This window comes from Microcaecilia unicolor, chromosome 1, assembly GCF_901765095.1.
Source record: "Microcaecilia unicolor chromosome 1, aMicUni1.1, whole genome shotgun sequence".
NCBI lineage: Eukaryota > Metazoa > Chordata > Amphibia > Gymnophiona > Siphonopidae > Microcaecilia > Microcaecilia unicolor.
Genome location: NC_044031.1, coordinates 425,427,374 through 425,452,084, shown reverse-complemented (window position 1 = coordinate 425,452,084; position 24,711 = coordinate 425,427,374). Strand labels below are relative to the sequence as shown.

General features: G+C 41.2%; 1 protein-coding gene across 1 annotated transcript in view; it reads right to left on the bottom strand.

Annotated features, from left to right (window-relative positions):
- Positions 1-669: 669 nt before the first annotated feature.
- ATP9B (ATPase phospholipid transporting 9B (putative)) overlaps positions 670-24,711 on the bottom strand; it is a 706,895-nt gene continuing 682,853 nt past the window's right edge. The window contains 3 exon segments of the mRNA XM_030211876.1: positions 670-2,508; positions 23,078-23,251; positions 23,254-23,280. Of these exon segments, the coding sequence (XP_030067736.1) occupies positions 2,372-2,508; positions 23,078-23,251; positions 23,254-23,280 (338 nt within the window). The 3' untranslated portion in view covers positions 670-2,371.

The following is a 24,711-nucleotide window of genomic DNA, read 5'->3' as shown; positions in this document are numbered from 1 at the left end:
AGCCTCAGAGTAGGTGTGAAACTGTAATTTTAAAAGAGAAAGTATGTGAACCCTTTCCTTTTAAATTTAGTGTGATTTATGTGCATTTCTGCTAGATAAGTTAGGCATCCAGTTTTTTGTCCTCAGACTGAGAATTTATGGATTCAATATCTGTAGACAAGATATTCAGTTGAAAGAAAACACTATATACAAATGAAGGAGCTACAAACAAAACAACACTAATTAAATGGTCAACATGAATCTAAAATTAATACATATTTTCTGATTTTATTTATAATACTGTCTGTATTCAAAGAATGATGATAATGTTTGTTACAATGAATCAAGTACCAAAACTTTTCAGCAAAGAAAGGAAATTACTATTCACTTAGCTGACACAACAATCTGTGGCATTCCTGCATACACGTGCCTACAATAAAAGCATCAAGTCAGAGTAACAACTCCTTGCTCATATTTTTGCCAATTAAAGTGTAAGTTATCTCCATCAGTGTTGTAGCAAAATTAATACTGCACTGAGAAAATGAAAGAAAAACCCCAGATAAACCATTTCAAATGAGTTTGATAAACATCATATAGAATGACTGAATGCTCCTAGAAGGACTTGGCAAGCAAACAGTGACATCTTGTGGGAAATGACCAGTTTTTAATCCTGTATTTTCTGAAGCTAAAAGTCCAAACTCTCAACAATCGTACTATCGGTGCGGTTGAAGTATAACACACAAACAAAAGGCACACCACCATTTGGTAGAAATCAGGTTTTATTGCTAGAATAACCAAGAAAGAAAATGTTAATTAAATAAAAAGCAGATATAAGCACACTGAACAAAACAAAATAAACGGGAGTGCAGTCCAAAGGGTTCCACAGAATTTTGTTTAAGGAAATCAGCCTATGAGTAAACATCACACATAAAAGAAAAAATAATGTTATCAAGAGTATGTTCTCAGGCACTAGAGTGGGATCTGTGTATAATACCATACACTGTCAAAAATGAAAATTGATGCCCACGAAACAGTCCATTATTCAACCGAATAAAAAACTGGTTTGGTTAAGAGTCCCAATATCATACTTAAAATAAGTTCTAAAGTGTCTTTGATTTTTGATCATCATCCTCAGCAAAACTTTCTTATACAATGTGCAAAATATGAGAGACTATTTTTTGTCTCCCTTGGCTGACAATATTCTATGTCAAATAATTTTTTCAATATGTCTACTGAAACATACCACAAAGAAGGAAAACAAAAGACTATCCTGTATCACCGTACAGTACTTTGATATCTGATAGGACCTTTCAGGCTGCATCTTATCACTGGGTACAGATAGTAAAGATTGAAACACTTGAATTCAAACAGAAATCCTAGGGTTGGTTTAGAAAAACAAAACTTACTAATGGAAGATGAAGGATTTGTCTAACATCATGTGAATAAAATCTTTATCATTTTGCTGTACCTGAGTAACCTACAGATTACAAGGCAATTTAAACATCAGCTAATGTGAAGTCTACTAGACACCTGATATAGAGAGATGCACCGTGAAACCACTGGAGTGCAGTTGAACAATTATAAAATGGACAAGAAACTTTTAAACATATCTTTGAAGATCCGTACAAATCAGAGCTACAATGGTATTATGTACAGAAACATCATTAGGTTCTGGGCAACCTGTCTGCAATGTGCATTTGAGGAACTGCTGTCAATGTTAATAGACTGCATATCCATACATATTTACTTGAGGAATGAATCAAGAGTACAGAGAAAGGACGACAGCTCCTACAGTAATACTGTGCTATGTTGACATCAATGTCCACAGGTGTACATTAATTTAAATAGTGCATATTTATCAAGGCTTTGTTGCAGAGCTACACATACAAGCAGCACATACACACTAGAGCATGTACAGCTTCTAGATTTTCATATACTCTATAAAGAAATGAGTGCTTTGTATATTATGGTGCGAAGGAATGATTTCATTGGAATCTGCTTGCCAGTTTGCAAAAGAATATTGCACCACGCAAAATCCCTTTCTGATGCAAGAGTATTGAAAAAAAATGCTTACAATAAATTAAAAAAAACTGCCTTAATATGTAATTGTATCATGATGGAGAAAAGTTAAAAATCTTATGGAAATCAATGGTGATCAAGAAAATAAGTATTTGTTGTTGATATGGTGACTTTCAATATTAACAGTTAGTCTTCTGTATCACCTGTATGACGTTTCCTCTTTTGTGCTCGGTTTTAATTCCATTTCGCATGTTGAACTTTTCTGCCAAAAGCCCGTCACAAAACTGCATTCACTGAAGCACAGTAGGGGGTAACTTAAGCATATTCCAGCTCAAGTTCAATGTGTAGAAAACTGTAGGCATACAACTATTTCTTATGAGGTAAGCTTTGAATAACTTGGAGGTGAAAATTTGCGCTTTATGTACTTGATTATGTAAAGTGGAAGACAGCTTACAACAGTGATGGCTGACACTTTCCACAGGAAGGTCACTGTCATGATAAAGGCAACATCTGTAATTTAAAAAAGAAAAAGCAAGAAAACATAATTAAGGTATAAAAAGAATTAAACGCTAAGATTTTACAGTGCTAAGGCAATAAAAACCATAAAATAAATTTTACTCAACATAACTCAAGGCTACTAGATAAATAGAAATAGATCAATATAATCTGTCTATGTAGTAAGACCACTGGACTAGATTCAGTCATCTCAAATCAAAAACAAATAGGAAGAGGTGAGCATAAGGAACAAGCTGAAAATGGGATACAGCCACAAAAGGAAACGACTTTCCATGCCCATAAGGAACTATATTGTAATCAGACTCTCAAATCTCTCTAATAGCAGAGAAATATCCCACCATTTATGCATTAGTGTTCTGAATTAACAATAGGGTTTCTCAGAACTCTCTTTATGTGTTAGTAAGCAAAACCTTATGGATATGACAAGGAACGATGAAATCTACTGTATTCTGTCACTGCAAATTAGGGAAGGCAATCCAAACCAACAGGAAATCATTTGGTTGAAAATGTCCAAATATTGTGGTAGGAGTCTCTGGTTTTTGTTATTGTACAGTTCGGCATATGATGATTTGAATGTACAGCTCTTTGATCTCTTCCCCATAGAAATGGTCATGCAGTGTAACTGAATTTAAAATTCTGCTGTAACAGGGGTAGTCAGCCACAGGCACGGTTCCAGATTATCCATAATGGGTATGCATTAAATGTATTTGTATGAATTGCTCCCATTATATACAAATATATTTCAAGCGTGTCTTTGAAAACCAGAACTGCCTATGTCTTTTCAGGAATGGAATGCCAGGATCAAACTTTGAAACGACCGTGTGTATGTTCATACTGAGTTGCAATTAATCCGGCAAATATACAGAAGACAATAATAAACATGACACGTATAAACTTTCTACAAATTTAAACTGAAAACATATCTAGCTGTTAAAGACTAGTTCTGATTACATATATTTTATATGCACACATATATCCTTAACTTCTACATCCTTGTCTACAATGTTTACCAGTCATATTTCCTGTTAACTCAGGGTTTTAGACCTGTGATATCTTACATGTCTAGTGCAGGGGCAGATCTAACATTAGGCTACCTGTGGTCATTGCCTTAGGTAGCACTTTTCAGGAGGTGGCTCTTTTAAGGAGGCAGCACCAGGGGCAGACAGGCAATGAAAATACAGAGCTGCTGGTACTGCTTTGAATTTCCTGCTGCTGCCTTCCCAATAAGCAGAGACATCAGGCCTTGTTGTCGCCACCACAACCAACTGTTCAACGAGCTGAGAGGGGACAGCAGCCAGATGTGAAGCCTTGTTGCTGCTGCCTATACAGCACGAGCTGTTTGCACTACCAGAACAGGTATGCCGGCAACCATTTCAGTACCTAGACTTTGTGTGTGTGGAGAGTTCTTTCCCTCCCCACTGCTCTCTCTGTGTCAGCCAGGCTGCCTCCAGGCCAGTGAAAGCAGTGGAATCTTGCTACTCTTTGGGATATCATATGAGATACAGGAAGTGCCTGCATTTGGGTTCAAAACATAATGGTTCTGTCATGAGAGTGGCCTTGCTGACGCAGAAATAGCAGCGGTTCTACTTCCCCCCAATCCACAGTCTGGCATCTCTCCCTGTACTTTCCTCCTCCTCCCCCAACCACCTCCGCCAGCAGTTCAGCATCTCTCCCTTTCTCTCAACTCCCTTAAAATTTGTTTTTTACTGGCAATGACAGCAATTCACATAGGCTGTCTGTGGCTGGCCCCGGAGCCTTCCCTCTGCTATGTCCCCACTCCCTCTGATGTAACTTCCTGTTTCTGTATGAACAGGATGCAACAGAGGAAAGGCTCCAATGTTCGTCAAAGGCAGCATATATGAATTGTTGCTACTGCTGCCTATGACCTCTAGATTAGAACACACTAAGGGTGGGGAGGTTGAGAGAAAAGAGGAGCTGCCAGACTGTGGGAAAGGGAGTTGAAGGAGAGATGCTAGACCACAGGGGCGGGGAGAGAGAAAGTGAGAGATGTTGGACCACAGGGGCAGGAAGAGAAGAGAGGAGGGCTGCTGAGCCATGGGAGAGGGATGCTGGGCCATACGGGAGGGAGGGGAGAGAGAAAGTAAGAGATGGACCACAGGGGCAGAAAGAGAAAAAAGAGAGAAGGAGAGATTCTGGGCTATGGGGGGGAGGGAGAGGAGGAGATATGCTGGCCTATGGGGGGGGGGGGGGGGGCAGAAGGGAAGGGAGGTGGAACAGGGAGATACTGGGGGTGGAGAGGGAGGGACAGAGAGATATGAGGCTACAAAGGTAAGGAGGAGAGAGAGAAGAGAGAAAGGGAGATGATGCTGAGTTACAAGAGTTAAGGGAGGAAGAGGGAGAGGAAGGGGAGATGCTGAGAATGGTGAAAACCATGTGGGAGAGGCTTAGTGGGTTGTGACACAGATGAGTGAAAGGAGGATAGGAATACAGACAGTAGAAATATGTGACCATTTCTGGGAAAAGGTAACTAAAGAAGCGGATCCAAAATGTTAAGAATGGTTGATAATTTATATCATGGGTCCCTAAGCAGCCTACAAAATATATATGCTTGAACTTACGCAATTTTTAAAATTTTTCACATAAAAGGATGTGGTTTGGGTTGTTGTATTACAAAAACTTAATTTTTGTTGTATCTGGTGATCTTAGTCACTTTTTCCCAGAGAGGGCCACATATGGTAATGAGGGAGTAGATGATAGACAAAGGCTATTCCCCTTAGTTCTCTACCTCTCTGGAAATTTCTAGTATGAACATGTGATTTCCTGACAGGTGCAAGAATAGCGAGTTCACAGAAAGACCACAACAGAAGCTGGGTCCAAGCTCTCTGGATCAGGGATAGAAGCCAACAGATGAGTGCTGAAATAAAATGCAGGCAGCCTCTTTCTACTGGCTGTAAGGGCTGCATAGGTCAGCAATAAAAGCACTAACTTTTTTTTTTAGCATTGAGAATTCAAGACAGTACAAACTGCTGCTGAACTTTTCATGATGTTACATTTGCTTCTGGTCACCTTTCCCAGAGATGGTCATAATTTTCAACAGGTTTGCAGTGACCTATAGGTTCTGCTTTGCAAATATGACTACAGATTTTTCTTGGTCTTCCAGGTCTTGCCTAGACTTGGCCATGGAATTTCGAAGTTTCTGACAGTTGAAAATACTACCTAGAAGCACTTATGCCCTGCTTGGTATGAGTTCTTTTTTTTTCTTTTTCATTTTCAAGTGCTCAGAGACAGCTACTTAGTAAATCCATAGTTGTTGTAAGTAGACAGAACAATCAAGCTAAAAAGGTCTAGAAGGGAAAACTATTTGTCAAATCATCAAACTGTCGCCACCTGACTAACGAAGGCCTAATCATTCAACTTTTTGGACCTTATCCACAATTAAAAAAAAAAAGTAGTAATGAATCAACTTGAAGGTTTTCCAAGCATCTGCATTTTTGAAAATTTCCAATCTAGCAAAAACATAGTAATTATGCATTAAAATCTGCAGAGAGATATCATGTCTAACTTTGCACCATGTATACTGTAAGTATTGCATCGGCTTTGTTGAGTTGGGGATTCGGGCAAAAATAAATTGCCTTTATAATTGGCAGAAACTGGTACCAGCACACAGTATTTGTATGGTTCAAATCCTAGTTATCAGACAGACAATAATCAATTCTGTTCAGCAACACATCATCACCACTTTGGGCACGGAACTGTGGGTACCACTGGATCCTTATTTTAACCTATTTTATTTAATATCTACTCCAAGTCCCTAGCTAGCTGTTTCATTTGATGAACTCACAATTCTATACAAACGCTGCTAATGTACATCTACTAATACCTATTGAACCAGATCTACCTATAGCCTGGAGTAAACTGACTGACTAACTGCATCTCAAGAATAAGCAAAAAAAAAAAAACCCCAACTAATTCTGTCTGAACCATGTAGACTCTGTGGGTTCTTAATACAAGCAGATAGGTACCTGATATTAAAATCCATTTTGGGAAATATGAACTATTGGGATATGGCTGAACTTGTCACTTACGTTGATCCCCCAAATTCAGGAAATTTTTAAAAACTGCTTCTGATATCTGTGGCTGCTATGAAAATTCTCTCCATATACTGAGGTGACAAATCTGACTACAGTGTCCATACTGTAATAATGTCATAGCTAGAATACTGTATTGCTCTATACATTTGTTTGACCGTACACTGTCTGCACCTGCTCCAATTAATTCAGCATGCTGTAGCATGACTAATAGAGGGTTGCAAGCAGCATGATGGCATTATGTCCTTCCTGCAAAAACTGCACTGACTGCAAGTACCCTACTAGGTCAAATTTAAAACTTTATCTCTGACCTTCATGGTAATGCACATTGGGAAGAATAATCTGAATGATAGTTATCTGATGCTAGGGTCCACTTTAGGAGTCAGCGCTCACGAAAAAGACCTAGGTGTCCTTATAGACAATACGCTGAATCTTCTGCTCAGTGTGTGGCAACAGCCAAAAAAGCAAACATGATGCTAAGAATAATTAGGAGAGGGATGCAAAATAGACCAAAATATTATAATGCCTCTGTATAACTCATGGTACAATCTCACCTTGAGTATTGTGTTTAATTCTGGCCGTTCTATCTCAAAAGAAGATATAGTGGAATTAGAAAAGGTTTATTAAATGAGAGAGGGGATGGAACTGCTCCCATATGAGGAAAGGCTATAGAGGTTAGCGCTCTTTAGCTTGGAAAAGAGATGGCTGAGAAGGGATATGATTCAGGTCACAAAATCCTGAGTGGTGTGGAATGGGTGGAGGTGAATCGATTTTACACTCATTCAAAAAGTACAAAGACTAGGGAACACTCAATAAAATTGCATGGAAATACTTTTATTGCAAATAAGTTTTTATTGATGATGAAATCCATCATTAGGTATATAATACAGTACAGTATCCATTGCAGATAAGTCTTGCATCAAACTTAGACATCATACTATCACATCATCATTTTATACAATCTTAAACTATACCAAACCTCCTCCCTCCCTCCCCCATGGAAATACTTTTAAAACAAATAGGAGGAAATATTTTTTTACTCAACGAATAGTTAAGCTCTGGAACTCGTTGCTGGGGGATGTGGTAACGGCAGTAAGCGTATCTGGGTTTAAAAAAAAGGTTTGGACAAGTTCCTGGAGGAAATGTCCATAGTCTGTAATTGAGATGGAAATGGGGGAAGCCACTGCTTGCCCCAGGATTGGTAGCATGGAATGGTGCTACTAATTGGGTTCCTACCAGGTACTTGTGACCTGGATTGGCCACTGCTGAAAGCAGGATACTGGGCTAGATGGACTACTGATCTGACCCAGTATGGCTATTTTTATGATCTTATGCTCTTAGACAAAATGAGCCACAGTATCTAAAGAATGAATTAACCCTCTCTACACCTTTGAGGCTTCTAACTGTACCCTTTCTAAAAGAAATCATACAGTGTGACATCTGCCAGTAAGCTTTCTCAGGAGTAGCCCACACCTGTGGCAGTCACACCCAGAAGGGCCATGCTTAACTCAAGACTACCTCTATATCAGGAGCAGGAGAAAACCTAGCTCTTCTTCAAAGCCTCTAATAGCTGTGGTGACCTATTTAGCCATGCACACTGAATCTGAGATCAGTTCAACATCCCTTATTCAACGGTACATAAAATTTACCTTTACTCTAAGCTGACCTCTTATTTATCTCAGTGCCTTTGTCTTACCCATCTTATCTGTCAATATGTCCCAACTGCACAAATGACCTCTACTATGTTTTAAGAAGTTTCATTTTATTGGGCTGAAATTGTGAGCCTAACAGTTAGAACAGTGGGCTAAGAATCAGGGAAGCTGGGATTCAAATCCCACCAATGCTCCTTGTGATTTTGGCAAGTTACTAAAAACTCCATTGGCTCAGGTGCAACTTAGAAGGTAGGCCCCTCCAGGATAGGAAAATACTTAAGGTACCTAAATGTAACTCACCTTGAGCTACTAATGAAAACGTGTTAGCTAAAATTCAAAATTCCTTTTCCCCACCATCTTAAAAAAACCCCAAAACCAAAACATTCTACTCTGTTTATTCTGAAGGTGTTTCATTTGTATTGTGCAGGTGTTGTATCCTATTTCTGTTATATGAACTTTCTACCATGAAGCTAACACTATCATATTATTGCTATCACTATCATTTAATTTAACTATTTGCAAGATTACCTCTTTGTTCAATTGCATATTATGCTGAAATTTGGTCATTTTGCTATATATGCTGTTACTACAATGCAAGTTATCTATATCAAGCTATGTATCTGATGTACATTACCTTGCATGGAGGTCTTCATAAAGCTGGGTCATAAATTTTAATAAATTTAATGTTTGGCTAGGGGTGCCTGGACTTTGCATACACACCTGTATTGCACACAAAATTTGGCAACTCTGAAATCAGTCATAATGTTCTTACCATGAGAGACACACTATTAACAATACAGTATAAAACAAATCACCTATATGTTGTATATTTATAGTATTTTATTATAATAAAAAGTCTTTTAAAACATGCAAGAGGAATCACTCCCCAGGAGTTCTCCAGCTGCAGTTCAATTCATTGTACATAGCAGCACTGTGGTAGAAAAAAGTAAAAATGAGCTACTCCATCAGGGGACAAATCACATAATACTTTATAATCTATTCTATGGCTGTCAGGGCCCACTTTTCTAGTTACTGTACAACTGAATCAATAAGAATAGAACCGCTTCCCTTTACAAAATCATCAGGCAAACAACACTCAAGAGTTGAAATCTCAGGGATGAAATTCTGTTTATTCTTTTAAAATGTAAGTATTTTATTAAAATGTTGTGGATATCATGGTTTACAACACAGGCAGTGGAAAGGGGTGGGCCACTGAAATCTTGGCCCTACCAATATTGCTCCCAACACAGCATCAGTAATGAGAGAGACTGGGGGCAGGGACAAGAAATTTGTTTGGCTCTTCCATCTAAAAGGTTTTCTGTTGCCCTTGGCATACAAGAAATATGTGAATAATGTTCTGGCAACATTTAATTCAAAGGAATTTGTCTGTACAGCCAAGGCTTAATTTATGTTGGAACAAGATGAAACGGTGTTCTGGCACTTTTTTTTAGCTGGAAGTGACATCATCACCACCGTGCTCCCTGCCCATCCCATGGTTGGTCAAACCTTTCTCTCTCCTAACCCCTCACCAGCCAGCTACCCAGCATCCTTCCTTGCCTCTTAACATCACAGGTATATCTTTTAAAAAGTGTGTTTTGTTGCTGGAAGCAGCTGGCACAGAACAGCGGATTGAGACATGTTATTTGCACTGGCCTCAGAGCCTTCTCTCTGACACACTTATTTCTACAGAGGTGGGAAGTATCAGAGAAAAGGCTCTGTAGTGGGCGCGAACAGCGAATCTGAATTGCTGCTCACTGCCGTCTGCCTCCAGCACCTAAGACCACTTTTAAACAGTACACAGGGGAGGGTTGAGAGGCAAGAGGAAATACCAGATGGCTGGTTGGGGAGAAAAAATGTTAGTCCACAGAGGGGGGTGGGGAAAAAATGCTGGTCCATGCAGGGGGGAAGGGAGAAAAAAATGCTGGTCCATGCAGGGGGGAAGGAAGAAAAAAAAATGCTGGTCCATGCAGGGGGGAAGGAAGAAAAAAAAATGCTGGTCCATGCAGGGGGGAAGGGAGAAAAAATGCTGGTCCATGGTGGGGGGTGGAAGCAAAATACTGTTCCATGAAGGAGGAAGAGGAGGAAGAGAGGGAAGAAAAAAATGCTGGTTCATGGAGAAAAGGAGAGAAGAAAAAGAAATACTAGCCTATGGTTGGGGGGGGGGGGGAGAAATGCTGGACCTTTGAGAGGAGGGAGAAGGAGAAATACTGGACCAGTGGCGGAGAGAAAGAAATGCTGGACCAGTGGGGGGGGGGGGGGGGGGGGAAGGGAGGAGGAAGAAATGCTAGACAAGTGTGTGTGTGTGTGTGGGGGGGGGGGGGGGAGAGAGAAAGAGAAATGCTGGAACCGTGGGGGAGAAATGCTTGACAGTGAGTAGAGGGGAAAATGGGAGACAAGGGAAAGGGGGAATGGGACTTGATATCTTCAAAATCTGCACCCTGATCCACAAAAATATCTATGGCGTAGTCCCAGGATCTATGATAGACCTCATAGACCTACCAACCAGAAACAAAACCGGATCATCAAGAACATATTTAAATCTACATTACCCAAATTGCAAAGGACTCAAATACAAAACAACCTACGCATCTAACTTCTCCTACATAAGCACATAACTATGGAACGCACTCCATGACCACCTAAACTTCAGGAAATCACTAAAAACCAACCTCTTCAAAAAGGCTTACCCCACCGATCCAACGTAAACCCCTACACAAGGCAACACAGCAATACCAATGATCGTACTGGACAATATATAATCTCCACTCCCCTCAACCCTCATGATATCTGATACACATATTCTTCATTCGACTACAGCATAACCTTGTATTTGTTTCTCAACCGGACTTGGCGAACGCCTTTACGGTACTATATAAGCCACATTGAGCCTGCAAATTGGTGGGAAAATGTGGGGTACAAATGTAACAAATAAATAAATAAAAATATACCGCCTTTCTGTGGTTTACATAGTATATACAGGTACTTATTTGTACCTGGGGCAATGGAGGGTTAAATGACTTGCCCAGAGTCACAAGGAGCTTCAGTGGGAATCGAACCCAGTTCCCCAGACCAAAAGGCTGCTGCCACTGACACTAGGTACTCCTCCACCACAAGGGAAAGGAAGGGAGAGTGGGATTACAGATATAAAGTGAGGAAAGAGGGAGAAGTTGCTGAATATGGTGGAGGAGTGTGGTAGCCGGGTTAGTCCACTCTTAAGGTTATCAATAGAAATCAAACAAAATAAACAATGGAAAAGAAAATAAGATGATACCTTTTTTATTGGACATAACTTAATACATTTCTTGATTAGCTTTCGAAGGTTGCCCTTCTTCGTCAGATCGGAAATAAGCAAATGTGCTAGCTGACAGTGTATATAGTGAAAACATTCAAGCATTCTGAGTCTGAGGGGGTGGGAGGATGGGGGTGGGTCGGAGGTATGCATGGGGACATCAAAGCATATCATTGATATTCTAACAGGATGGGTGTGGATAGGTGAGGGGTGGGGTGATCAACAGAGACATACAGCTTTATGGTTATAATGGGCTAGGAACCCCAGGTCCTTGTTAAGTCCTTTCTGTTGGGTGTTAAAATATTCAATCATCTGACTTCAAAGGTCTTACGTTCTTGTATGGTTTTAAAGTACCTTTCAGTATTCTCACTGTGAAATCACTGGTACAGTGTCCTGGTTCTGTGAAGTGCTGTCCCACCGGGGTGGGGGCCCTACTGGCTGTAACTGTTCATGTGATGTCTATGTAAATTGAATCTTGTCTTAAGCATCTGGCCTGTTTCTCCAATATAGCATCCTTCGTTACATTTTTTACACTGAATGATATATACCACATTGGAAGATGAGCAAGTGAAAGATCCCTTTATGTTGAATATCTTTCCTTTGTGGGTAACTGTGGGGTCCTGTGAAATATTTTGGCATAGTTTGCAACTGGATAAATTACAGGGACGTGTGCCCTTCTGTTCCTTTTCAGTCTGTGATGGAAGTTACTTCTGATTAGCTTGTGTTTTTAAGTTGGGTGGTTGTCGGAAGGCCAGTACTGGTGGGGATGGGAATATTCTCTTTCAGTAATTCATCCTCCTGGAGTATAGGTTGAAGATCTCTAATGATTTTCCTCAGTTTTTCCAGCTCTGGATTGTATGTCACTACAAGGGGAATTCTGTCTGTGGATTTTTTTCTCTTGTACTGTAGCAGATTCTCCCTGGGTGTTTTGAGGGAGGAGGCAATATTCTTGGAGATTATTTTGGGGTGTAGCCTGTTTGAAGGATGCACTCAGGCTTTTAAGGTGTCTGTCTCTGTCCCCTGGGTCAGAGCAGATATGGTGGTATCTTGTGGCTTGGCTGTAAATGATGGATCTTTTGTATGTGAAGGATTGGAAGCTGGAGTTGTGGAGGTAGCTGCATCTGTCTGTGGGTTTCTTGTATATAGATGTTTGTATACAGCCATCACTGATTGAGACCGTGGTGTCCAAAAAATTGACTTTTTCTGGGGAGTAGTCAATTTTGAATCTGATTGTAGGATGGTATGTATTGAAGGCAGAATAAAATTGTTTCAGAGTTTCTTCACCCTCCGTCCAAATCATAAAAATGTCATCGATGTACCGGTAGTATTTTAGAGGTTTGGTCTGGTGTGTATTCCGAAATGTCTCTTCCAGCTCAGCCATAAAAGGTTGGCATATTGGGGTGCTGTCCTGGTGCCCATCGCAGTGCCCATTATTTGCAGATAGATATCATTGTTAAAGCGGAAGTAGTTGTGAGTTAAAATTAATTTGATTAATTTTGTAATAGTTTCTGGTGAGTATTGATGGTCCAGTGTGGATTTTTTTTAGGAGTCTTCCACATGCAGCTATGCCATTCGCATGTGGAATGTTGCTGTATAGTGACTCTACATCCATCGTGACCAGAAGGGTGTTAGGTGGTAGTTGCTTGATATTTTTCAATTTATTCAGAAAGTCTGTGGTGTCTTGTATGAAGCTGTTAGTTTTGTGTACGAGAGGTTTCAGAATTCCCTCTATGAATCCAGATATTTCTTCCGTGAGTGGTGCCAATACCTGATATGATTGGTCTGCCAGGGTTTCCGGTTTGTGGATCTTGGGTAGCATGTAGAATGGCCACAGCAGGTTGGTTTGGTATGAGTTTCTTCAGGTGAGGTTGCGCTTGTGTAGGAAATGTTTTGATAAGGTCTTTCAGCTGTTTTGTGTAATCCTGTGTGGGGTCCTCAGTTAGTTTCCTGTAGTATTATTGTCTGAGAGCTGTCTGTGCCCCTCTTCAATGTATTTTTGTATGTCCATAATTACCACTGCGCCTCCTTTGTCTGCGGGGTTTGATGATAATGCGGTTCGGTAGTTTGTTAGGGTTCTTATGGCCGCTCTTTCTGGTGGGTAAGATTGTACAGAATTCTCTTTTGTTTGTTGGAAAGTTGGGATTTCACCCTATGTCTGAAACTTTCTATGTAATTATCCAGCTTGTAGTTTTGTCCTCCTGTGGGGTGAAATAAGTGTTCTTTTTGTTTAAGACTGTACTCCGGTCTGTTTGGTGTCCCCTTTATTATAGAAATGTGTTTTAAGGCGCTTTTTCTAAAGAATATGGTGGGAAAGAGAAGAATGGGAGGGGGAGATTTTGACTGGGAGGGGAGGAGAAAGGGATAGGGGGGGATGCTGATTATGGAGGTAAAAGGAGAGAACCTGCACTGATGGGGAGGGAAAGGGAAATGCTAGTTTACAAATGTGGGGGGAGAAGGTATTGGCTACAAATTCTCAAAACTGATATATTTCAATTACTAAGCCAAAATTAAAATCATTTATCTTACCCTTGTGGTTTGGTGATTTTTTTTAATCTTTCCAGTCATTTTGTTCCCTGTCTCTGGTTCTGCTTTCTCTGTGCTCCCAGCACAGTTCTATGCTCTATCTATTCACTATTTCTTTTTTTCTCCTCTATCCATATTTCATATTGAATTTTCATCCATTTTTCTTCCTCCTCTTTAAATCTGTCTAGTTTCCATCTCTTCCCTTCCCCTCTATTCAAGGGCACCATCTCCTCCTGTCTCTGAACCAACTGAAAGTAACAGGATAGATCATAAGGAATGCCAAGCCAAATGCAAAGCGGAGATAGGAGGGCAAAAAAGGACTTTGAGAAGAAATTAGCGTTGGAAGCAAAATACATAGTAAAAATTTTTTTAGATACATTAAAAGCGGAAACCGGCCAAAGAGTCGGTTGGGCCGCTGGACGAAAATGGTGTTACAGGGGCGATCAAGGCGGACAAAGCCGTAGCGGAGAAAATTAAATGAATTCTTTGCTTCGGTCTTCACCGAGGAGGATTGGGGGGGACACCGGTGCCGGAAAGAATATTTGAAGCGGGGGAGTCGGAGAAACTAAACAAATTCTCTGTAACCTTGGAGGGATGTAATGGGTCAGTTCAGCAAGCTGAAGAGTAGTAAATCACCGGGACCTGATGGTATTCATCCCAGAGTATTAATAGAACTAAAAAATGAACTTGCGGAGCTACTGTTAGAATATGCAATCTGTCCCTAAAATCGAGTGTAGTACCGGAAGACTGGAAGGTAGCCAATGTTACTCCGATTTTTAAGAAGGGTTCCAGAGGAGATCCGGGAAATTATAGACCGGTGAGTCTGACGTCGGTGCCGGGCAAGATGGTGGAGGCTATTATTAAGAATAAAATTGCAGAGCATATACAAAAACATGGACTGATGAGACAAAGTCAGCCGGATTTAGTGAAGGGAAGTCTTGCCTCACCAATCTAATGCATTTTTTTGAGGGGGAAGCAAACATGTGGACAATGGGGAGCCGGTTGATATTGTATATCTGGATTTCAGAAGGCGTTGACAAAGTGCCGCACGAAAGACTCCTGAAGAAATTGCAGAGTCATGGAATCGGAGGTAGGGTATTATTATGGATTAAGAACTGGTTGAAAGATAGGAAGCAGAGAGTAGGATTGCGTGCCAGTATTCTCAGTGGAGGAGGGTAGTTAGTGGGGTCCCGCAGGGGTCTGTGCGGGTCCGTTGCTTTTTAATGTATTTATAAATGACCTAGAGATGGGGATAACTAGTGAGGTAATTAAATTCGCCGATGACACAAAATTATTCAGGGTCGTCAAGTCGCAGGAGGAATGTGAACGATTACAGGAGGACCTTGCGGAGACTGGGAGAATGGGCGTGCAAGTGGCGAGATGAGTTCAATGTTGACAAGTGCAAAGTGATGCATGTGGGTAAGAGGAACCCGAATATAGCTACGTCTTGCAAGGTTCCGCGTTAGGAGTTACGGATCAAGAAAGGGATCTGGGTGTCGTCGTCGATGATACGCTGAACCTTCTGCTCAGTGTGCTGCTGCGGCTAGGAAAGCGAATAGAATGTTGGGTGTTATTAGGAAGGGTATGGAGTCCAGGTGTGCGGATGTTATAATGCCGTTGTATCGCTCCATGGTGCGACCGCACCTGGAGTATTGTGTTCAGTACTGGTCTCCGTATCTCAAAAAGATATAGTAGAATTGGAAAAGGTACAGCGAAGGGCGACGAAAATGATAGTGGGGATGGGACGACTTTCCTATTGAAGAGAGGCTGAGAAGGCTAGGGCTTTTCAGCTTGGAGAAGAGACGGCTGAGGGGAGATATGATAGAAGTGTATAAAATAATGAGTGGAATGAATCGGGTGGATGTGAAGCGACTGTTCACGCTATCCAAAATACTAGGACTAGAGGGCATGAGTTGAAGCTACAGTGTGGTAAATTTTAAAACGAATCGGAGAAAATTTTTCTTCACCCAACGTGTAATTAGACTCTGGAATCATTGCCGGAGAACGTGGTCCGGGCGGTTAGCTTGACGGAGTTTAAAAAGGGGTTAGATAGATTCCTAAAGGACAAGTCCATAGACGCTATTAATGGACTTGGAAAAATTCCGCATTTTTAGGTATAACTGTCTGGAATGTTTTTACATTTGGGGAGCGTGCCAGGTGCCCTTGACCTGGATTGGCCACTGTCGGTGACAGGATGCTGGGCTAGATGGACCTTGGTCTTTCCCAGTATGGCACTACTTATGTACTTATGTACTCTCCCCTTCCTTTTCCATGGGCACCATATCCTCCTGTCTCTCTTCGCCTCTCTCTCCTTCCCTTCCCTCCATAGCCACAGTCTCTTCCCTTCCCTCCATGATCACCATATCTCTCCTTCCCTCCCTCCCTACTATGATCATCATATCCTTATTTTTTTCCATCCCCTATTCTAGCATCTGTCCCTTTCAACACAACTCTCTCTGCCCTCTTTCTCCCAGCAAATCTTCCTGCATTCCTGAACCCCGACCCAAGGTTATTGCTCTCTCTCCCTGTTTCTTCTGGTAAATCTTCTAGCACTCCTGAACCCAACCCTCCCCCCACCCTGTGGCCCCCCGTTCTTTCTCTTTCCCCCTCATCTTTCTGCACTTCTGAGCCCTAGCCCCCCCATATTCTGCATTCTCTCTCTCCTTTTACCCCAAACGCTCCAACTGCTGAGGTTGCCACGCCCCAAATAGCCTAAAGTTCTTCTTTTCCCTCAGAAGTCCAGCCAGACCTCAGCAAAGCTTGTGAGTCTTAACAAAAGCACAATGTTGGCTCACCTTAGTCAGGTCACAGCAGCTAGACACATTCTGTCAGGGCATACACTGGTGCTTCACTTCTTCCTTCCCAGGGCCTCCTTACCATCAGCCTGGACCTGTTCTTTATACTTCCCAGGTACTGACTCCCACCCCTCTCAGGTCACCTCCTCCTGGGGTGGATGTCATGCTCTTAAAGAGGCTCCCTAGGCTATTGGAAGGACTTTTCTTAAGGGAGGAGAAGCAGCGTTTCTGAAGACACCCCTCACACTGCCCAAATCCTCTCTCTGTAGCGTCCCACCCAGAAAACAGGACGTTCTGTCACCAGGAGGCAGGATGCTACAGAGAGGCTTTGAGGGGCGTGAAAGAAGCAGCATGCCTACAACGCTGCAGCACTAAAGGCAAAGTTAGAAGGTTGAGAGGGGCAGGTAGGAGAGAGAGAACGTGATCCACAAACAAGGGTTGCAGTTTTTCACTCTAACGGGCTACCTCTTCTGGGCCCCAGTGCTGCTGCCTAGAGCCTCTCCTGCCTTGCCCGGGACCCGAAATGCCACGGACTCATACTTCCGTGGTTACTTCAAGGTTGTGGGTGTGTTGCTCCAGCTTCCTTGTGCTGCTTGGGGATCTTTTACTAAGGTGCACTAGCATTTTTTAGGCATGTTCTAAAAATCAGCTGGTGCTAAACGCCAAGATGCCCATAGGAATATAATGGGCGTCTCAGTGTTTACTGCCAGCTGATTTTTAGCACAAGCTAAAAACACTAGCGCACCTTAGTAAAAGACCCCCTAAATTTGCAGCCCTAGTGTAAATGAATTCGTTTTTCTTACTGCAATGTTGTGGTACGTGCTGAGTTTGACTTCTTGGGGTTGCTAGTTCAATTTTTGTTTCATTTCCATTTCTGATTTATATTCTGGATTTGGTGAAGGTATATCTGTGCAAAAGTGCCAGGTTTCAAAATGATTGGGGGTGCCAGACACAATACAAATAGCCCCTCCATGGACACAATGAAGGACCATCTTCAATATTGGGAGTGCTCAGCAACCACTGGATCAACAGAGCTGGCGCCTATGTAGCTATGACCAAGATGAAGTATTCTGTTTGAGCAGTTTATGCAGAGATCTGCAGCAGTTCCATTTGATCTGTTTGACCAATAGCTGGTGTTCTAGGGCGCAGTGTAATACTTGTAATGCTGACTATTCATAGGCAGAGTTCTTGCTGTTTGAATCATAGTAATTAGTGTTACTGTTGTATGACATGTTTGCTACACGTATGTTGAGTTGGGATTTGTTTTCAGGTTTTGTATTCACAGTGTGCCTGGTAGTGGAGAGATTTATATTGTGATGACTCAGATGACATGAGAATCAGAATACTTTTTGTAAAGTGAACTTCCAAGGAGAAATGCTCCACCTGTTCCTGAAAGGAGTGGGGGGGGGGGGGGGTGGACAGTTGTATTTTGTGGCTGCAGGGCTGTTTACATTATCTTACTGCTGTTAGACCAAAGGTCCTTGAAAAATGTGTTATGTTAATATTTTTATTGTTTTAATTTTTCATGTATGGGCATATATATTTTAATTATTTAAATAAGATTGCCAGTATGGAAGTTTTGTTTTCAACATTCTTTATAAAGCATAATTATCAACATGGGCTACCGTAAAGATAGGTTATTTTGCCACAAATCGTGCTGTTTTAGCACAGGTCCCATTTTCTTACCAATGAGACCCTATGTTTAAATAGAATGACTTGTAATACTATATAACACACCTTAATGGTAGCCCACTTTGATAATTCCCCCCCCCCCCCTCAATATCAGTTAATATTAATTACACAATTTTTGCCCGAATTATGCATTTTCTTTAAATATCTACATGTTTGCAGAGACAGAGCGGTTGCATTATAAATAACAGAGAAACTTTATAATACTGTGCAATCTGCTTACTCCCCCAGCTACTCCTTCATTTCATCAGGCTGTCAAAGAACTTTTGGGGGAGAAAACTGTTTCATCAAATGTATAACTGTTAAGAAAAACACTAATTAGTCTTAGATTTGTTCATAATGTTGATACATAGAAATAAACAAACGTAGAAAAGAAAATAAGATGATACCTTTTTTATTGGACTAGCTTAATACATCTTTTGATTACCTTCACTTATTCTGATATTTGTCAACATTTGCTCATATCTGATCTGAAGAAGGGTTACGTTTGAAAGCTAATTAAAAGTGTATTAAATTAGTCTAATAAAAAAGGTATCATCTTATTTTCTCTTCTTGGTTTGTTTTATATCTATTTATTACCTTAAAAGTGGACTAAACATGGCTACCTCACCACTTTATTTATAATATTGTAAATTTGTATTACTACTGTGATATTCTTAGTTTTATTAAATATATGAATTTTCCAAGTACATGTACATTACCAGCTTCCTTTTTATCCACAAATAGAGTTATCTTTCCTCTAAACCCACCTCTCCTCTTCCCCCATTCTCTATGTCTGTGGATAACACTCTAATCCTCTCTGTCTCATCAACTCGTAACCTTAGGGGTCATATTAGATTCCTCTAACTCTGAACATATCAACAGACTGCTAAAACCTGTTGTTTCTTTCTCTAACACACCACCAAAATTTGTCCCTTCCTTTCTGATCACACTATCAAAACCCTTATTCACACTCTTATCACCTCTTGCTGAGACTACTGCAACTTGCTTCTGACAGATCTCCCACTAAGCCATCTCTCTCCCTTCAATCTGTTCAAAACTCTGCTCCATGACTTATATTCCACCAGTGTCACCATGCTAATATCAGCCCTCTCCTCAAATCACTTCACTGGCTCCCTATCCGTTTCCACATACAGTTCAAACCCCTCTTATTGACTTACAAGTGCATTCACTCTGAAGCTCCTCAGTACGTCTCCACTCTTATCTCTCTCTACCCCGGGAACTCCGTTCATTGGGTAAATATCTCTTATCGGTATCCTTCTCCTTCATGCGAACTACAGACTCTGTTCCTTTTATCCTGCTGCACCATATGCCTGGAATAGACTTCTTGAATCAGTATGTCAAGCTCTAGCTCTGGCCATCTTCAAATCTAGGCTAAAAGCCCACCTTTTTGAGTCTACTTTTAACTTCTAATTCCTATTCACTTTTCAGTGCTCATGTTTGTTTATAATTCCCAACTTAAGTAATTCCCTTAGCTCTTATTTGTCCCTGTTTGCCTGTCTTGATTGTAAGCTCTGTCAGTACGGATTGTCCCTTACGTGCAGTGGTGTACCTAGGTCGGCTGCCACCCAGGGCGGATCACCGGACCGATGCGCACCCCCCCCCCGGGTGCATTCTTGGCTGCTGGGAGCAGCCGCGCGGCTCCGCTGGCTCCCTGTTCGGGGCAGAAGGAGCAGGGAAACAGCGGAGCCGACAGGCGTGCGGCTGCTCTCTGCACCCCTCCAGCGGCGTGCACCTGGGGCGGACCGCTCCCACCGCCCCACCCTTGCTACGCCGCTGCTTATGTGTTCAATGTACAGTGCTGAATACATCTAGTGGTGCTATAGAAATGATTAGTAGTATAGAGTAAGTTAACTTCAATCCTTGGCCCTGCCCCCACTTCCTCTTTTCACTAACCCTCTATTTCCTCAGGTACAACTTAGGGGTCCTTTTACTAAAGGTCATTAAGCCCTTAATGTGCAGTTAGGACACAGAAAAATGTTTTAAAGTGTTTTGTGGTAGCCTGGCTGTTACTGCATATTATCATATTTTTCTGAATTTTTGTCTGCGGGGGCATGGCATGGGTGGGAGAAGGGTTGTGGAAACGTTAGCCAGCTAGCCTGTTATGCTTACCACACGCTACTGGCTAATGCAGATTTAACAAGGGAGTACTTTGTTCCCATGTTAAAGTTACCACACACTAAAACAGCGCATGACCTACAAAAAAAAAGGGGGGGGGGGAAGCCCTCAAAATTGCTGCGTAAATTTGCAGTTATTCTGTGGTAAAATACCATGTTTAAAAACACAACTGAAATTTTAGTCCACTTAGTAAAAGGGCCCCTTAGACTGTGAGCCCTTTGGAGACAGGAAAATACCTAGTATACCTAAATGTAACTCAGCTTGTGCTACTACTGCAAAAGGTGAGAACTATATTCAAATCAATCAATCTTCAGGACACTGGAAAAGAAGTTGCTTTTAACTATTTTTGATAAAGAATGATCTTTTACACATTTACATGTTGTGATCTTCCACCATTAATTTTAATGAACATTACTACTCCAAGAATTCTGAATCTAGGACCTCTGTAGGCTAAATAGCGCTGCGTATGTCTAGTAGCGCTATAGAAATGATAAGTAGTAGTAGTAGTAATATGAATTGCCACCCCTTTGTTGGTTGGATTTTTGTGCAGCTAGTGTTTTGTAAAGTTAGTGCAAGGCTGGAGTGGAAGCCTTGAACTCAAAAAAGCCGCAAAGGAACTTTAAATAAGTGATATTTTATACAAATGTGAGAAAGTGGACATGTACAGTAGTTAAATCAAATTACCTTTTCACATTTGTATACGTAGCTAAGAATCTAAAGAGACAAAAGGTTTAGTTATAGCTTTGCATCCAGAGTTCTTGCTTTCCTTTTGCTCAAGTAAAATTCTGAGTTGAACTTTCCAGCCCTTAGTGCAAGTAAGAACCCATTAATGTGGCCCACTGTAAAAAGTCTGGCCACCCCTAATCTAGGAGCTACATGGCCGAATACAGTGTAACATAGCTATCCAGTGCTGGCTATGCTCATACACTTCTCAGCAGAACACAAGAACATTAATCTCACAATACATCAAGAGTTTTATATTGAAGTACAATTTAAAAGGTTTTTGTTTTTATTACAGTTAGATGGTTCCATGTACACGTGCTTATTAAGGACACTCTTGGTACCTGGCAACTTTGAGGCAGATTTCAAGTTATCACAACTAAACCAGCACTACTTTGAAACAATACACATTTTGACCAGGGTTTAATTTTCTTAAGGTTCTGGAAGGAAAAACAAAATCCACTTTTGTACTGGTTCTTAAACTGAGCATTCTTCAGAAATGTCCCAGAATACTTTCCATAGAAAATTGTACTAGTACACTAATTGTTTTGTATCTTTTTCTCTACTCAATAAGCTTTTGAAAATTAAAACCCTGGTCAAAGGATAAACCATTTCAAAACTGGACCAAAGTGGCTTTAAAGCGTTCTGTGCTTTTTTGACTAGACCTTGCTTCCTGAAATGTGTGTAATTTTCATTATTACATACCCCTATTACTATTCATGCCTAATAGTTTAAGTAAAAACTGGTCAACTAAAACCGGCATCATGTCATGCAACATGTGCTTTATGAGACACCTCTATGCTGTCAACAAGTCCTCAGGACATACTTAGAAGTCAGGTTTTCAGGATATCTACAAGGATATGCTTGAGATAAATTTATATTGCTACCTATGTAAATTTATCTCATAGTAACATAGTAGATGACGGCAGAAAAGACCTGCACAGTCTAAACTCATACGTGCCATTTTTGTGTATACCTTACCTTGATTTGTACCTGTCTTTTTCAGGGCACAGACCGTATAAGTCTGCCAGCACTATCCCCCGCCTCCCACCACCGGCTCTGGCACAGACCGTATAAGTCTGCCCAGCACTATCCCCACCTCCCAACCACCAGCCCTTATGCATATTCATTGTGGATATCCTGAAAACCTTACTGGCTAGCTGTATCCCGGGGACTGGTTGACAAGCCTGCTGTAGACTCACATGTCTAAAAACAAAAATAATCTTCATATATCTAAACAACATTTTGTTAGTAATTATGAAACCTGATGTCCTAACCATGACTCTCTTACTCAACACCCTCACTAATCACCCCTACCACTGCAATTTCCCACCCCCAGCTGTTTGTTCGTCTGTCCAATTTAGATGTAAGCTCTGTTGAGCAGGGACTGTCTTTTCATGTTAATTTGTACAGCGCTGCGTAGTCTAGTAGCGCTATAGAAAATGTTTAATAGTAGTAGTAGTAGTTGTGCATTAAGGTGGGCCATACAGCTAATGCTAGTTGCTTTTAAAACAGTGCTTTGGACTTAAGATTAAGATCATATACATTGCTCCTACTACGCTGATTTCCCAAACTGTTAAAGAATAAAGCTAGTGGAAGGCGTTTGACTGCACCTGTAAGTGGTCCCCCTTCGTCCTGGGGACATCCCCTGCAATACAGGGGTCATTTGGGAAGAATTTATGCCACTGGAACAAGCTTATAAAGGCAACTGTTTATGTATTCACTTACCAAAATATTCATTTAGAAAAGCAAGGGAGGCCACATAGCAGCCAAGACTGAGGAATTCAGCTACCACCATTAACCAGTGCCATGTCCGTATGGTAAGGGCAACCATCAATAACTCAGTTAAGATCAGGGCAGTAAATGAAATAGCAACAACATGTACAAATGCGGACTCAAAAGTACCAGTGCACCATACATAAGAATTCCACCTGAAGAAAAAGGCAAATATTTGTATAGTATTTAACATGTTAATACAGTGGCTAGCATGAAAATTCATACCACAACAGGTGTGAAGTAGATACTGCTGATTTTTACATAATCACATTTTAGAAAATAAATGCAGCACTTACATTAATATGAAACAAGAAAACACCTATAGGTCTTACAAGGCCTTAAACACCTTATAGTTTGTTAAATGATGGCATGAGAACAAATCTTCAGTCATGTGTTAACTACACACTGCATTAGGAGGTGGAAACTGGGAAGAGAATGGTTGTGGACTACACACTACAGTTAGTGCCAGATACTTACCATGCACGGTCACTTGTGCAGTTAGTGCTGGTGTACTTAGCACCTGTTCAGGAGGAGGGGGTAAGTTCAAACAGATAATGCATGGAAAGGGAAAATTCAGTATGGTAACTGAAAAGCACATGATGGGAGCACCCCCAACAATTACAGCATAGCCTCTCCACTTAACATGTGCTCATTTTTTCAGTTACAGTGCAGTTAGGGCAAGTTACTTAACCTTCCATTGCCCCAAGTACAACCCCCCCCTCCAAAAACAAATTGTGAGCCCACTAGAGACAGTGGAAGTACCTGTATATAAATATGCAAACCGCTTTGGTTGTATCACAGAAATGCAGTATATCAAATGCCTGATCCATACCCATAACTACTGTAGTAAAAGGGCCCCTGTGGTGTTTCAGATGCTGCCCTGCTATCCCATTGCCCTCTTCCCACTTGGTTAGTACCAGATAGTTTAAGGAAGGATGGACTACAGCAGGCGAGGAAGTAAACCTGGGGTGGTACCTCCTTATTGGAAGGGCTTTCTAGTAGCCCAATAGACCCTATAATAATGGGAGTATATGTGTGTCCCTTTAAAAGCAGGGGAAAGGGAGCCCAGGGCAGACAGTTGGTGAATATTTCAGCAAATTGGTCTCACCGATTCCACTCAGGAAGTTTAATGATCCAGTAACAGAGGAGAGAAAGAAGAGATGTAGGTTCCCCTGTAGTATATAAGGAAGGTACTTACCAGTAGCAGGTATTCTCCGAGGACAGCAGGCCTTATATTCTCACAAGAGGGTGATGTTGACCTGCGTTGCCCAGTCCAGGACTTGTGACTACTATAAGTAGAGCTTTGTGAAGCGCGAGACACACTCCACCACACATGCACGAGTGCCTTCCTGCCTGCCTAGAGAGTGCAATCTCCTCAGTTATGTACTACAGCAAAAAAGTAAAAATAAGAAAGGAGACAACTCCAAGGGGAGGTGGAAGGAACTGTGAGAATATAAGGCCTGCTGTCCTCAGAGAACACCTGTTACAGGTAAGTATCTTAACTTTCTCCGAGGACAAACAAGCCTATTTATTCTCACGTGGGGAATCCCTAGAATCCAGGCTCATGAAAACAACAAGCATTAGTG